At 36.7% G+C, this 16,796-nt stretch overlaps 1 protein-coding gene across 2 annotated transcripts in view; it reads right to left on the reverse strand.

Annotated features, from left to right (window-relative positions):
* LOC124170902 (collagen alpha-1(I) chain-like) overlaps window positions 1–16,796 on the reverse strand; it is an 84,420-nt gene that overhangs the window by 38,555 nt on the left and 29,069 nt on the right. For both annotated transcript variants that reach the window (XM_046549952.1, XM_046549958.1), the window contains 8 exons: window positions 13,599–13,688; window positions 12,296–12,333; window positions 7,835–7,921; window positions 6,760–6,873; window positions 3,313–3,469; window positions 1,811–1,935; window positions 679–885; window positions 14–112 (listed from right to left, as the gene is read on the reverse strand). In XM_046549952.1, the coding sequence (XP_046405908.1) occupies window positions 14–112; window positions 679–885; window positions 1,811–1,935; window positions 3,313–3,469; window positions 6,760–6,873; window positions 7,835–7,921; window positions 12,296–12,333; window positions 13,599–13,688 (917 nt within the window). The remainder of the gene's footprint in view (window positions 1–13; window positions 113–678; window positions 886–1,810; window positions 1,936–3,312; window positions 3,470–6,759; window positions 6,874–7,834; window positions 7,922–12,295; window positions 12,334–13,598; window positions 13,689–16,796) is intronic.

A 16,796-nucleotide genomic window follows, 5' to 3' on the forward strand; every position in this document is an offset into this window, starting at 1 on the left:
CATAGGTACTTACTGGTGGTCCTGGAGGTCCAGCTATTCCATCTATCCCACGAAGACCATGAGGCCCTGGAGGTCCCTCCCTCCCTCTTTCTCCTCGTGGACCCGATGGCCCCTGCAATCAGATTTGAAACATTAAAACAATGATCACATACTTCTTGCACTGATGAATAAATTAAAATTTTCACAGTTTGCCCTTGATATCAAGGATGTTGTTTCCTTTCTGGCCTAATGACCCATCATTAATTGAATAAGAGACAGAATGAGATGGACATAGGAAGTGAAAGCCACCCATACTGTGCCAAAAATAAAGATTTTGAAAACCCTTGTAAGGTTTAAATATGACTTTACAGGTATTTCAAAAAATAAAAATTTCAAAGGAAATGACATAATGCCATAACAGAAGCTTGGTTTATGAGGCTCCTAGGCATCTGTATTAAAAATTTTAGCAGTGCTTCAGTAGGAATCTTCAGGTTTCATATGACTGTAGCCTAATGTCTTTGGATGAAATCCCAGAAATCAAGCTGAACTGCATTATCATTCATCATGATTATATAAAATAATAGATCCCCACTATATCGAAGGAACAAGAAATTATCATCACAGTTATAACTCCCAATTTTATATGTAAATAAATAATGTATCTTCATGTATACAAGCAGACATCTTGAATACGCTTACCATGGGTCCAACAGGTCCCATTGGTCCAGATGGGCCTGGAGACCCTTTCTCTCCTCCAGGACCTTGCTCTCCTTTTGCTCCATCTATGCCTGGAAAGCCTCGGTGGCCTTTGATGCCAGGTAAGCCAGGCATTCCTGGGAGTCCACGAGGACCAGGCGGCCCAGATGTTCCAGGCTGTCCAGCTTCACCATCCTCTCCTGCTTCACCCTGTTAAACCACAAAAGAAATGAAGAATAATCAATGGTCAAAGACAAATTGGTGGTCAAAATAAATGATAATAATTTACAACATTATATTTGAGATACCTTCTCTCGATATACGAGACTTTTTCAAAATAGAGAATAATTCAGAAGGTGATAAATTCAGCGGTTTTGCTACATTGAAAGACTGTGAAGCAAAGAGTGATAGAAACTTCATCAACTGATATATTATATGAGGGTATGGCAGACAATAGGTAGTTAAAAAGTTTCTTCAGTAGATTAGGAAACTTTGTTGAAGAACCTCAATCCTTTAATATTAATTCATAATGAAGACCATCCATTTAAATACTGTACCTTATAATAAAAAAAACACTTAACAGGGGAGGATGGAAGTCAATAAACTTTAATGAAAATGTTCCTTCAAAGATTGACTTGGATGTGTTCCGTATGTTATTTACGAAAAAATGGTGCCATGAGGCATAAGTGGATGAGTGTTATGTACTTATATTTTTGTATCATTGTCAGTATCTCTATTTCATTTGTTCTTTTTTAGGGTTCCTTTTAATGATTACATGAACTGGTGAGATCAGTCTCCAGTCAATGATTCCACAGCCTTAACCATGTTTTGTGTGACCTATATCACTTTCTTGTAATTCTGAACAAAATAACATATCTGAGCCATTTCAAGCTATCAGTGAGAAAACTACAGGGATTTTTCATTCACATCAATAAAGCAAACTTCCAAATTGAACGAATACTTGGGAATTAGAAATGGGGTAAAGGGAAAATTGGCTGTACGCAGTGATTTAAAATTGGTTGAACTCCAAAATTGATATTATGAAACATAAATAAACCACCTACAGCTTTGAAAATAATTACTTGTTTTGTAAAATCAAGAACATAGCAGAAAATTCAAGGATGTTGAAACTAACATCTTTTCCTGGAAGTCCAGCAATTCCACGGGGTCCAACAGGGCCAGGTAGGCCGGGTGGGCCAGGGTCACCCGGTTCCCCTCTGACTCCCTGAAATCCCTGAGGTCCAGATGGTCCAGGAGGCCCTAGAAATTTGAATTTTTTCTGATTATCATATAATAAACCAACAGAATACACACATTGATGTAACTTTAACAGGAGGGATTCCAACAAAGCAAAACAATAATAAAATTATTATTAAATACAAAAGGTTAAAATGATGGATCTATAAAATCTTACCTTTGGATTCATAAAGCAGATAGGACAACACAAGTGTAATTATAACAGAAGACCGATGGAGGGAAATTGAGATCATTTCATTCCTATCACTGCAGCTAACATGTGAAATTCATGGGAAATTGAAGAAATTCAGCTTTTAAGCAACCCTTCCCCTTTTACCATGGCTTCTCCAGCCAAAATCATAAATGGAATCACCCAATGGCTCACTATTGCACATTTCAATATTGCCATATTTGATAATTATCAATTCAAAATTAATAAGAGAATGACAAATACAATATTGATGTCACTGAAATGCAGATCTCAACTCGAACTCCATGATATTCTGTTCATTTTTGCAATGCGGGTACATACACTACGCACGTACGATAATAATTAGCTATAAAGCTAAAATACATCACCTTCAGAAACCATCACATAGAGAAGTAAAAATAAAAATATGATACAAGAATGACACGAATATGCATTTTTCTTCCACTATTTCCTAGAGTGATTTGTAAAATACAGTAAAAGCTACTAGCCCAAAACAATATAACCAGCAACTTTTCTCCAAACTGATAAATATGCATCTTCAGTCAGAATTTTTGCCCAAAAACTTCAAAGTTCAACAAAAAAGTGTAATTGTTACTTATTTTTATTTCATCAGTGTCTAAATCTATAGGAAAAGAAGCATGATATAAAATATTTAAAACACTGGCAGCTTACAGCAGAAAATATTTAATCATTAACCAACCACACATATTCAGTACCTATAGTGTAACTATCAATAAGCATCAGCAATGATTTTGATTATATAAATTGGTGCTGCTTATTAAGTACAAGTTCATAAATCTTCATCATATCTTACAGTAGAACCTCAGAAAAGACATCCTCATAAGAGAAGTTCTACAGAGGAACCACATCAAAGAGATTCTACTTTTGACAACAATTTTTTTTATTGAGTAAATAAAATTATTTTAAAAATAAGCATTTGACTACTTCTCAGAGTTACTTTAAAACAGATTTTATTTTTCACTATCAATAGTTGCTCTACTTCTACTCTGCCGTTTACTCATCACATAAATCACAGAAGTAGCCATTAATGATGAATATTAATATTTAGCTAAGTGAAATCATTACAGTAATGATTTACATGAAGCTATGAATGGACCATTTACTTGATGCCAAAACAAAAGTGCAATTTTCTAACACTTAGAACTGATTATAATTAATAGATGAAGCACCTGGAGGTCCTCGTGGGCCCACGGGGCCTACTTGAGCCTGTAAGTACTGAAAAGGATCAGGATATCCTCCACCACCACCACCACCACCAGTTGGCCCCTTGTCACCACCACCACTACTACCGCTAATATGAGCTAGCTGTTGGATGTAGCTGTTAACCTAGAAAAATAATTGATGCAGAAATAAATATTTACAAAAACATAGTTATTGTATGTTGAATAGATAGACTACTCGGAGCTCTAACAATGATTAGCATTCCTGATACAGTGGAAACTCAATAAAACAATGCTCAATTGACAGTCATACAGAGTAAAAGCCAAGGCCCCACTGCACTTGGCAAAAAGCATGCCCAGACATCTCTGCATTCGAATTATTCACTCACAAAGGTTTCCATTCAGACTCCTGATAATGGTACTATGTATTTATTATCAACAGCCCTACATGAATTCTATCGTGTGCCTATAGAAAGAAATAAGCAGTAGTACAATATTTTCTAGAAATTTCTGAATATTTATTGGAATATTTATTCCAGAAAGCAATTTCAATTCCAACCTGTATATTTCAAAGCCCAATTTTAGGTCCCCTAAATATCGAATTAACGAAGTACTAACATAAAATAAGCATGACATGAGGTGAGAGTAAGACTGTAGGCTGTACCTGATGTAACTCCAGTTTCAAGCTAAGCTAACGGGACATATTCACTTTTATTAATGTTTAATGGCATATAAAAGATACCCATTGGATTCAAGAGACAACATTTTAAGGAATTGGAGGTGAGCATGTTCCCTGTAATATTGTATATGGGATGTTTCAAGATGTAGGAATAATAACTCCATACTGCCCAAAACATTCCCCAGAAGTTATCCTCCTCTCGCTAACAAGTTTTTGCTTATCCTACGATGACGCAACCCTCGTGACACCTGTGTATTCAAGGTGGCCAGTAATACATCAAGCTCCAAGTCCACGACTTCCAGACTACACTAGCAAATCTCTCAACTAAACAATTTGACTTGAAATGCGTAACCAAACATCCACCTTATAGGAGATAAATATACAATTATATTAATGAAAATTATAACTATAAATCAAATACAGTGAGTCCTCATTCTACGTCACCCTGTTTAACATCATTTCATGATAACATCATGAAAATTTTGAGATCGTCATTAGTTTATCGCACCTTTGCTTCACGATAATGTCATCTTTTAAATTTCACGCAAGAAAAAACGCGAAGCGACAGGCATTGCAGGTTGTTCGTTTTGCAGGCGGTAATACAGTCAGTCTAAACGAAGTGTAAAACGGTGTGTTTGTTGTTCATTGCGATTACGGTTTTAGCAAATTTTCAGCAAAATGAATTATTAAGTAGGTGTGCAAGGTTTTACTTGGCATAATGGTTTTCAGGAACCTAAAAAGTGATTTCAAGGAATTTTTCCGTGTAGAACTCGGATTTTTTGTCGTCACTTTTTTCGCCGTGTTCACAATAATTTTGGTTCCTGTAACTGCGACAATGTTTCAGCAATGGTGATGCCCAGGCGACGCTTGCTCGCCCGGGAGACCACCATAGCAAAGCCGAAAAGCAAATGCGGGAAGATACAAAAATGGAGAAGGATTTACGTCACTGCTGCTATTTTCGTCAATGAAGACAGGAACTCGTATTTATGCCATAGTTTGGCATTCCCATCGTAAAAAATGCCCCATATATGATACGCTAAAAATTTTTTGCGTAGGAATTGTGAGGTCTAGGAGCCGATATTTACTTTTAACATTGTTTCTTATGGGATATTATGTTTCGATTAACGTCATTTTGTTTATCGTCACATTTTTCAGGAACAGTAAGTGATGTTAAACGAGGACTCACTGTACAACCATGGTGTAAAAATGAATTTTATGGAATAGGGAAAATTATGGTTTGACTTTAACAATAAACATGATTTTTCTAGATCATTTCATGAATATCTCTGACTATTCGCGCAATCCGGCCCGAAGGTGGCACAGAAGAAGTGCGCGCGGGGACGTGTGCCCCGGGTTATGATGAAATGAAAGGCGAGGACACCTTCAATCAAATTAGGTTTATTTCGTGCGCAACTCGCGAATAAGCGCACGCCGAAACTCCGCGTCCACATGCTCCCGGCCTTTGTGAAACACTGACTTGAAACCCACACCGTCGGCGAGGGCATGGATGCTAGGGTCTCAGGGTTACTGACCCTCAGTAATGGCACTCCCTCACTCCAAAAGGGTGTGAGTTAGTTGAGTCCCCTTGGCGGAGACCATGAGAAAGGAGCCGAAAGGGACTTGGCCGGGCCTTGGAAAATCCAGAGGGCGACGACACTCGCCGAAGGGGGGGGGGGAGGGAAATACCCAACACTGACGTTCCATGACTTTCCAGGCTTTCCCTGAATTTCTATTTTCCAGAAGAATGCCAACCCTTAGCATTGCAAAACTTTGCACAGCCTTACGGAAGTGGAGGCCTTACATTGTTCGGGAGACTTTGCAAGGGGAACGTCTAAGTGTATGTACTTTAAAAATAGAAGAATCTTACAAAAATAATTTAACAGTTCTACCTGCATGGCACTCTATTTGCAGAATATTTTCCAGACATTTTCAAAGCTTTGCCTATGATTGCAAGGACTTATGATCATTCCCTATTGCAAAACGAGTCATGAATGTAGCTAAATAAAAAGAGAGGTTGTACCCACTAAGCCATAATTATCCAGGTGAAGTTGAGGAATAAATAAAAATACCATTGAGTACTGGGGCAGTTGGACACTTAGGTAAAAGAAAATTTCCCCAATCACAAAATTCGAAATTTCTTCTCCATTCATTCTTAAAATATTTGGAATTAACTCATTACATATTTTCTTCAGTTTTCAAATGTGCCCATGTTTCTAAATTTTCCATTTTCAGAATTTTTGCTCAAATGCAACCAAACTTCACCAGAAAATTTTATCAGCTGCTTTAAAGTACGTTAGTTAGACTTCTTGTGCTCTGCGCAATTTTTGGTGCATAAATTTCTTAAAGATTGTTTGATCAAAGAAAAAAAGTTATAATCTATTAATTCCAAAGATTTCAGTGAGAAAAATTTGTGAATTACATAAATTCTGATAAAAAAATAACTTTTATTACGTAGATACATAATTCCTGATTATTATTATAATTTTGGACAAATTCCACTCCATTTTGCAGGAATTTTCTGGTTCACTTTTAGATTGCCAAATCCTTTCTTTTCAAAAAATATTTTGGGAATTTATCCATTGGGAAGTGCATAGTACAAAGGAAATCTAGTCAACATTTCTTGAAAAAAACTCCTTTCAACATTTCTTTCATTTTTGGAAAACTGCTCATTAATACAGCAAGAAAAAATATAATGGTTAATGAATGAAGGTAAAGTTGAGTTCCAATATACAAATGACGGTGGCATTAACAGTGGGAACTACACATTAATAACTTACGTCAGGTCCAGGCCCAGGAGGTCCAGGTGGCCCTGGGATGCCAGGTATACCCGGGGAACCAGGATTTCCAGCCTCTCCTGGACGTCCTCGCTCTCCAGGATAGCCTGGGTCTCCCTAAAATAGTTTTTCATCATAAGTTTCAAATTCCATGGATAACAAGAATCGCAAAACCATTACCATGAAACTTGAACGTCACCAATAAACTTGCCATTGACCAACACACAACATGACGGTTCTTACGATTTGAAAATTTGAGGCCTAACAGTTACAAGGCATGACCAAATAGACAAAACTTTTGCATGGAACTACCCAAATTAGGCACTATCCTTTGGGAATGACACCGGGCTATGTGTTTATGAATTTTTGAAAACCCTTCCCACAAAAGGTCATGACCAAAGGGTCTAGGATTGACCAATACATAGCTCTAAATTTTTTAGAACCTTACTTTGAGCCACTTCCAAAAGTTTCTATAAATGAGAAAAGTTTTCCTCGGTAAATTTATTTTTCTGACTAACCCTAGGAGTCAGTTCCTCCTTCTGCCCCTCATGAAAGATAAACATTCACTGTCTGCTCCACAGTAAATACACAAGCACTAAAAAAAGGAAAAATTTGGCAAGACATCCACTTAGCTGAAGAAATATTTTCTTGAGGAAGCTGAAGGAAAGAGGTCTATTCAAAGAGTTCAAATTTTGAGTCATACAAGCATTGCCATTGTTTCATTTAACTCCAGGTCCTCTGAAATACAATGCAAGTGATTTGTGACAACATGAAAAATAAATTTTTGCCAACCTCTGCCCATCTTATAGAGATGAGGTGTAAGCTGGAAGAGCAGACAATATAAGCTGTTGATGTCATCATGAAGAATCATCCATTTTGTATTAGCATACAAGAACTAAGATACTCTTTTTCCACTTCCATTGAAAGTCAAGATAGGCCACCACTCAAACACTGGCCAAAGAATAATTACAGTCTAGAGAAAGACTAGTACGAAAATAGGTTATCACATGCCAGCATTCAATAAAAATTTCAACCCCATAAAATCTTGTTGGGAGACAATAAAAAAGCATGTTCTTACCCGAGGACCAGGGTAGGCTACAGCATTTGAACCAGTACTTTCTTCTGCACTACTCACAACAGGCTTTGATGGTTTTGGTTTTTTTGCCTAAAAAAAGAAATTCTTACTATTGTATATGGAAGTAACATATTTGCATAAATGTAAGACAAGATTTATTTCGGCCTCCCAACAACAGTAGAAAATAGGGCTTGACTTTCAATCAGATTCACAATTCTCAACTTCAAATGTGGGTTTCATCATTTAAATTATCAATACCAGAGTTTGCCGCATAGATTTTTAACAAAAAAACAAAGTTAAAAATAGCACAATCATAATTTAAAATAATTTTAATTTACCTTTTAAAATTTAAAAAATCAGTTTTTGGTAGCAGGCAGAGATTTGGCTGGCACCAATTAGACGTCAGGTGCATTCTGTAATGTCCACCAATTCACCTCCATTACCTAAGTTTTAAGTTTGCCTTAAAAATCACCCGCTATTTCATTGTTTCTATAGTGCCCCTTTTGTCTAGATTGTGATTTCATGAATATAATTTTTTTTTATTTATTCCATTACTTCGATTGACCATGAGTCTGATACTGGCCTGTCGTAACTTTTCTCGGTGACAAAAGATTTCAGAAAAGTGCACGTCGTCTTGTTCTCACGGTGTTCTCCATGCTAGGAACTTGCATAATATAAGAAATTGTAACGGAAATTCTTACTTTACTGAAAAAAATAATCACTATGATTGCAACATCCACACTTTGAATTCTTGCAAGTATTTCTTTGAAATCTGGTCTCTGGTTTCCAATTAACAATAAAAACATTTTAATCTTTGAAAATGACACAACAGCAAATAATGGCATCCACCATGACAAAATTTATACTTTGACAGTGATTTTCAAGTTGCCTAATTGGTAACTTAAGGACTCACACAGCAATATAGGCATTACATACTACACCCATGTCTCGTATAGCGCAAGGGATGCGTTCCTTGGGGTCTTTGCGCTATACGAATTTGCGTTATACGAGAGCGTTTTAACATAGGGAAGATAGGGATGCGTTCCTGGTAGCATAGGTCTTGGGTATTGAATTTCCTCTAAAACATCTATATTCCCATAAAAAGCCTTAGAAAACATTATTTCTATAAATATTTATAGTTTAAAACATCTTTAAAGATAGTATTCACGCATTCAAAGACTTTTATTCACGTTAAAAAAAATTCTTGCGTGCTTTCGAAATTCCATCCTGTCGTGCGGGTGGGCTAACATCTGCTATCTCAGGGGATCGTAATGCGTTGCCGGCAGTTGATGATTTTTCAAACTAGTCTAAAAACAACTATTGTGTCACCCAGGCCCTTTTGTCTCTCATCGAAATGACAGGAAAATGCTACTTTAAATGCCATTTCATAGCTAGCGGAGTTTATGAATGATAAATCATTTTAATTTGAAGTCCTCCGAGTCATTAGCAGCTACGTGAAACAGTCTTTAAATGCCTTGAAACTTGAACCAGGTTTTCCTTCCCTGAAAATGAATGAACGAGAATGCATTCTTTTCCAAAATAATATCGTCTCATCAACACTAAAAACTAGTTCAGGGGGAAAGGAGCCACTTTCAATAACAGCTTGGAGTTCATCAGAAAATGTTGTGGTGGCTGCGCTATCAACACTTGCAGATTCACCTGATATCGCCGCACTGAAAATACCTGCTTGCCGTGTAAATTCTGGAACCAACTGCTTTCACTAAATGTCTCGGAGCGATTACCACTCTCGTCTTTTTGTACTGATTCACCATGAACTTTCCGTATGTGTAGACCGCTTGGTTGAAGTTGGTGCGGCTGAGGTCACTGATATTTTAGCTTCGTCTTTATTCAGAATAAGGCATCGTGAGTTTAAACTTCCGCGCAATATCGCTTTGACGCTCTCCATTTTCAAAGCAATTGACCTCTCTCAAGTCCTCTTCTAGGTTAATGGTTTTTCTTGATAAATTCTTGATTTTTCTACACGCATTCCTATTTTTTGCCATATTCTCTTGGTTTTTACTCTGTATGGCTCTATCTAAATCACCTTCTTCTGCTGAACTGTATTCCTGAGACGCAGAAGGGCTATGACTGCGGGGAGGGAACAAAGCCATTGTGTTCAAGACTCTATAGCGGACCCTTTCCTGTGTTGATGCTATTCATACGCAACTCGGTCACCGCTCCATTTCTCCCCCGTGAATACCGATGACCTTGAAGGCTTTAGCGTAGACTCTCTACCTGGAAGTCAATCGCCCGGTAACCTACGACGGCAAAAATACGTCTCAAACCGTATTGCTGAAAAAAAAACTCATTTCCACTAGCCCCACGCTTAATTAATGATCTAAATTATTTATTATCATTCTGTTAAGGAGACGAGATAAATCTTCGGTAGGCCGGCTATCTAGACCCAATGACGAGTAATACTTTTGGAAATTGCGCAGCAATGAATTTCGATTAATATATAAACAAAAAAGAAGATTTGAGGCAAGAAATAATATTAATATGCGTAAATTGATAGAAATTTCGTGTGAACTTAGCGAAAGTTCACGTTTTATCACAAGAGCGTTTAAGATTTTTGATTAGGCTACACTGCGTTGCAATGTTTCCCCGAGGAACGAATTTGCGCTATATCGAAATTGCGCTAATCGAAATTGCGCTATACGAGACATGGGTGTACTTTAAATTATTAAACGAAGCCATGATGCATGTCACCCCGTTACTTATCTTACAGAAACTTTGGGTAAAACACAGAGGGCAATATTTGGAGAGACATGATAATTATTTTACAAAATTAAAATTTCCAATTAATTTCTCAAAATTAAAAAACAAAATAAAATATTCAGCAGAGTTCCAAAAACAGAGTCTTAGAATTGTGTTCGCGTTAGATTTGTGTAAATATGGAACTATAAAACATAAATTATATCACCTGCACACAACAAAATACCTAATTGTTTGCTTTCTGTGAGATTGATTTCTATTTTCCATTGAAGGAATCTTCTAATAGCAAAGAAGGAAGAGTGAAGTAAAGAAGTAAACAGAATCTTGAGGAAGGCAGTACATCAAGTTATTGCGAGGGCTGCCAGGAGAATATTACACAAAAAATACAAAATCTAGGTCTTGAATGTATATGGTATTTGGAGGAGGCGACCGACAGCTGAGGTCATTTGCGCCATGAGGGTAGGGTATGGAAGGAAGGGTGGAGAGAAACCCGGCGTCGGCATTAGCCTGCTCTTAACGAAAGGCGCCAAGGGGACCACGGCTTAACGTCCCATCCGACGGACGGAGTGTTGCGCTTGAAATGTCCTCCACACAACATTCAAGCAGGGTTCGGGAAGTCTCTGAAAATTCTCTTCCACCGCCGGGATTTGAACCCGAGCCCGCCGGGTGGGAAGCCAACACTCTAGCCACCACACCAACCCGATCCCCGTCTTGAATGTACTGTAGAATACTGCTTTTTATGAATATTCAATGCACAGAGAATTGAAGTGGCATCTATAGCTAAAAATTTGTAATAATGAAATTTTAACTAGCATATTAAGTATTCTAAAAATTAAAATTGTGTTCTATCTATTTTTAACTTAACCCAAAATGAAAAAATGAACACCACATACAAAGCAGGAAGTATGAGGCAGCAAAAGAAAATTGTATATTTATAGCACACTCTCCTTAGCTTGACAATAAGAGGCCCTATTCATTCATCTCATCCGTTGACCCACTTCTCTTCTTAATTATGTACCTGGTGCCTTCCTTATTTGCATCAATCTTCAAATTTCCCTTCCTTCCTTACAAAGTCCTTCGGCATAAATTTCATCTACTTACATCTACAAATATACCCCACACATTGGGAAGCTTCGAAAGTTCAAAGAGCATAATAGAGGATTCACTGCACTTTAAATTTTAACTTAAGTATAGACCTTCAATTATCTATTAAAATGAGGAAAAGACCAAAGAAATAGTTGATAGAGCAGTTTATTCATTAATGATTATTTTATTAACTTTGGTTTTTGTGGGCTACTTTCCACACATCTCTTTTACTTGTTCTATACAAAAATTAGCAGTTCTCTGATGGGGAAGGGTAGGATAGTGAAAATAGAGGAATGTATAAAAGGGAGAGTACAGATGTATTTATACGGTAACTGATTGGTGGAAAATCCCACGAATTATTAATAGAATGACAGATAATCAAGGGTGTACTATTGTAAAAAGGAATTAATATAATTTTTAATGATAATACATTTTTTTAATGAATAAATTAACTTAGTCAAAGTTAAATGTAAATGTAATACAGCATAATTGAAATTAATGTTAAACTTATAAAGAAAACATACAACCCAGCTCAAAAAATAGACAATTCTAACACAACACCATAATTAATTGTGACAAAAATTTACTCCACAAAAGTATTGTTTAAAGCTATAGGAAGTTATTTCAGGCATTGAATATGTTTCACTAACTCAGTGTACTTACTGGTTGTACAGGCACAGATTCTGGCTGAACTTTATCTTCTGCAAGAAAGAGCAACATCAGGGTTTAATTACTAACACATTTTAAAAACATATTTTCCATGATCAAAAAAGAGGTGAAGGAGTTAATTTAAAAAGCTGTTACAAATTCAATTATGTATAAAGTCCAGTGAGAAGCACTATTAATCTGAATCCACTAAATACTTTGCTAAGGCTTATGAGGATGCACTAATATAATAGATACTTGACACCAACATATGAAATCACAAAAAGTATAAGCAAAGGTCAAGATAATAAAAAGGCACTCGAATCAGTATGAAAGGAACAAGTCACTTCATGAAAATTTATGAAGAAGAAAGGAAAAGTTAGATACCCCACGGAACACAATGACTGCCGTTAAAAAATAATTCCATGTAGGATGAATTATTTATGCATGGAAATTAAAGAAAGGGAGAGTATACATATCTAAATTTATAGGTTGCTGAATCTGCCATTACATTCCAGAGCTACATGAATTGATCATCCCTACACCCCTATGCCTCAAGGCCAGACTTTAATACTAATTTCACTTTTTCATTGATTTCTAAAAAAATGAATGTGCAAACATCAAATGAAACTTCAAGACAGTTCCAAAGGATTTGACGAAATCAATTTTCCATTCAATCAAATAGGAACAAATTTGGTTCTGAATTTGTTCATATCAGGCACGAGTCAGAGTGAATTCATTTTCATTTTCTAGTCCCTTGAGATGGGTATCAGATCACAATACTCATATCCTAGATGAACAAATGCAAGAGGAGTAGCAAGAATATATGCAGTCAAAGACTACTTTGCTTTATTTCTCTGAGATACATTGACCAATAACCTTTATAACTCTGGGAGTTATCCATTAAGGACTTGGTTGGAAGTAATAACATCTGATACACCCTGTCACACACCCTGACTTAACAAGAGTGAAGTAAAACGGTAGGCAGCTCTTTTTGCTGGATTTACGGCTGGAATTCTGGCATTTTTTAGATGAGAATATCGAACAAAAAACTTTTCTTTTAGTGGCAAAAATGACCATGTTATAGTTCACTATAGATCCCATATCTTAATTTTTTATGCTCTTTGATTCCTTTTACCTATGAGATAGATATAGGTTAGCCAATTTCCACCATCCTAGAGATGTAAATGTGGTCATGCCTTTTTTTAGGTTCATAGCCTGTGCTACTCTCAAGATTCCATTTTAGTGCATTTAAGGTATGCATATTCCCCTAGCAAGCTGTAATATTCATGAAAAAATACAATACAATGAATGCTCCTACCTGCACATACAGGACAGCACTGACCCAATGGAATGTATGTTTGAGTCTGGCAATCAACAGCTTCACAAGTTACATCTGCACAGTTGTTTCCTGTAAGTCATTGAAAATGTTATTAAACAGATCTTATAAAACCTGGAAAGATAAAAGAACTCTGAACGTAATACAAATAAAAATTAGTACAACAAAAATTCAACATCATACTAAAGAAAACTATCTCCTCCAACTTTTCTTTGTGCTTCTACTTAGTGACAGGGATGGACTAAGATTCCACCTAATTTTGGGACTGATTATTACCTTTACAGAATGTCAGTTACTGCCTTTTTAGTTGCTATGAGGATATTCAATACCTCTCAACAAAATGTGGAATTTTGTAGTGTATCCTTCTCAAAATCACCATAGATAATACAAGCATGGTAAATTAAATGCCGGCTTCCAGGCTAGGTACCTACTACAAGATCAAATGCTTTGCAAAGAGGTAAGTGAAACATTGAAGCCCTCGAGGTCACTTCTGGAGCAACTAGTAATGAAAATAATCCATAGAAAATAAACCTAAAAAAAAAATTGGAAATAGCTCACTCACATAATGATCAACAGGCACTATACATAGCCTCGCCTATAATGATTGGCCATACTGACTGCACTCAAAGTGAGGAAATGTTAGTATTTTAATCAATAAAACAACATTAACCTGTTTCTACTAACTTGAATACAATCAATCAGGGCAGTCACAATAGAGGTAAAATTGAGAATTTATCATTATATTCAATGCTAAATTTTTAGTAATTATGGTTATCTTCATTTTACACCTTTCAGCCATTAACATATTTTTCCAATAGACCCTATACAAAGTAAGAGCAGTGGCGGCTTGCCCATAAGGATTCTCGGATGCCGCCCCTCCCAAAGATATGAAAAAGGAAAAAAATTAAATACCCATTCAATTATAATTATACATTTATTTAACCAGTGTTTTTTTTCAATAGCATACATCAAAAATGTAGGAAAAACACGCAAAAATAGTGCGATAAGTTCATATTTGAAGCCGCAGGGCGCTGGCCAGAACGTCCCAATCCATCGCCATGCAAGTTATATGGAGAGTGGTAGTGGTGGGGGCAGCTGGTCTATGACGCGTCTAAGCTTGTGCCTTATGGAAGTCTTAGGATGCCGCCCGAGCATGCGCAGAACGAGTGAGTTGACATTGTCACGCCGGTCGGCGGCCGTATAATCTTGGTGTTGCAGTGTTGCAGAATACCTTGTTTTGGTTACCAGTTGACTAAATATGTGTAAATTATTTAAATGTAAATAGACCTAGTTGTAGTTGAGTTAATAGAGTTGGTGATTGTTAGCGTATTAGTGTTAGTGATTGTTTTGTGTATTAGAGAGTCATCATAGCCTCTAGATTGCCTTAAAAACTCACTAAAATACACAAAATATTAATAAATTTTGACCCCCCGGTGGAGTTACCCCTCCCAGCATTTGACTCACGAGCCGCCACTGAGTAAGAGAGGAGTTTTACAACACATACATAGGTGTTTTAAAATCACTTGGCAAAATACATAGCTTCTGGATGCTCCTAACAATATTTGCTAAAAACAGACAAAAATGACTACATCTAAGCATATGATAAGAGATAAAAGGAACGATATACATGCACACTTAAGGGATAGTATAAATTTATAAATCTCAAAACATATAAAAAATTGTATCCTTCTCATAAGAAAACCAAAAATCATACCATCAGAGCTCATGGCAGAACCTCCAGGATTCATTCCCATAATGTGGAACCTAGATACCAGCATTTCAAGACAATGAATTGCATTGCACTAGCAACCCAGATAGCATGCATCATTAGTATTAGTTAAATGAGACATTGCAATACTTCCACAGGATTTATTTGAATACGATGTGTTTAGTTGTTACAACAACATTATCAAGTGCAGTGTATTTTGCAATTTAAATACATTTAAGTAAGTACAATAGAAGTCCATTGTAATGAGTACTGCCCATAGCAAGGACTGGACTGGATTTTTGGACTGGTTGGTCCATGGGGAAAACCAAATGGAAATAATCCTCCCATGCTCAAGTGTTCATGTTTGAGAGCAATTGCTCGTGTTTGCTATGTATTCAGGATGTTCATAAATTGAATTTTGTGTTTTCACACAGTCGTTACTGACAGATGAGGTAGTTTCAGCTACACATTGGCTCTAATTATTATTCTGATGTAATTATTTCTAAAATTAAAATTGAAGTATTGATGCTTTCACTTCCCGATAAATAAAAATGCTCAAATAAGCAGAATTTTCTACTTTTTATGTGACGTAATTATTGGTAAAAGGCAAGGCATATGATGGTATGAGTGGGGGTAGAGCGAGCAACCTGTTGAAAACAAGAAGTTGGATGAAGCCGAGTATCAGATTGGTGTGCCACTGACATGACATTCGATAGGTAAGAATACATACACCAGACAGAGTTCCATTGTAGCAGTGTAAATACTGAGACAGCATGCAATCATTTTTTCGCGAGGTGCTGTGTTGTCTTAGGGTATTTGAAAGAGGTGTTAGTCGAATCAAAAAATGCCCTAAGTTTTTCCTTAATATTCAAATATTCCATTAATCAGGTAAATTCCTGTTTGAATCCTTTAAAGAAAATCACAATTATTCGCCAAAATTCTGTGTTTACTGCAGCATAGGCAACCTAGTCAAACATTCCCGCATGGATTATTATCCTCCATTCATCGTTTTTTTTCGTCCATCGCCTTTAAAAACGATAGAACGAGGATCCACTGTACATTCACAATCAAAATATGAGGGGCATAACTAAGGTCTCCAAAGCCTAAGCCTGCATTGCAGCACTATGTGAAATCTGGCTACCCTTTCATGTTTGTTGGTCCTTCTTCCTTCCCATCACTTAAACAGTACCTCATTGGCAAGCTTATTACTGGGGCAGCAATCATTCGTGATGAGCATCCAGATTGCTTCTCCCGCCAAGTAAGAAACTGTGGTATGCCATTACCTTATTGCATGTTAAGAAGTTTGCTTGACTGACATTCATCGCCAACCAGAAGAAGAGTATGTTTTGAAGTTCATGGACATGAAAATGTGCAGAATTGAAGAAGAGAATTTACTGCTGGCACATGAAAATTCGTGACGAGGAGTGTGGCAGATGGCTATCACATTTGGAAGAAACTGTACGGAGAGTGGA

This window comes from Ischnura elegans, chromosome 1 (genome assembly GCF_921293095.1).
Source record: "Ischnura elegans chromosome 1, ioIscEleg1.1, whole genome shotgun sequence".
Taxonomy (NCBI): Eukaryota; Metazoa; Arthropoda; class Insecta; order Odonata; family Coenagrionidae; genus Ischnura; species Ischnura elegans.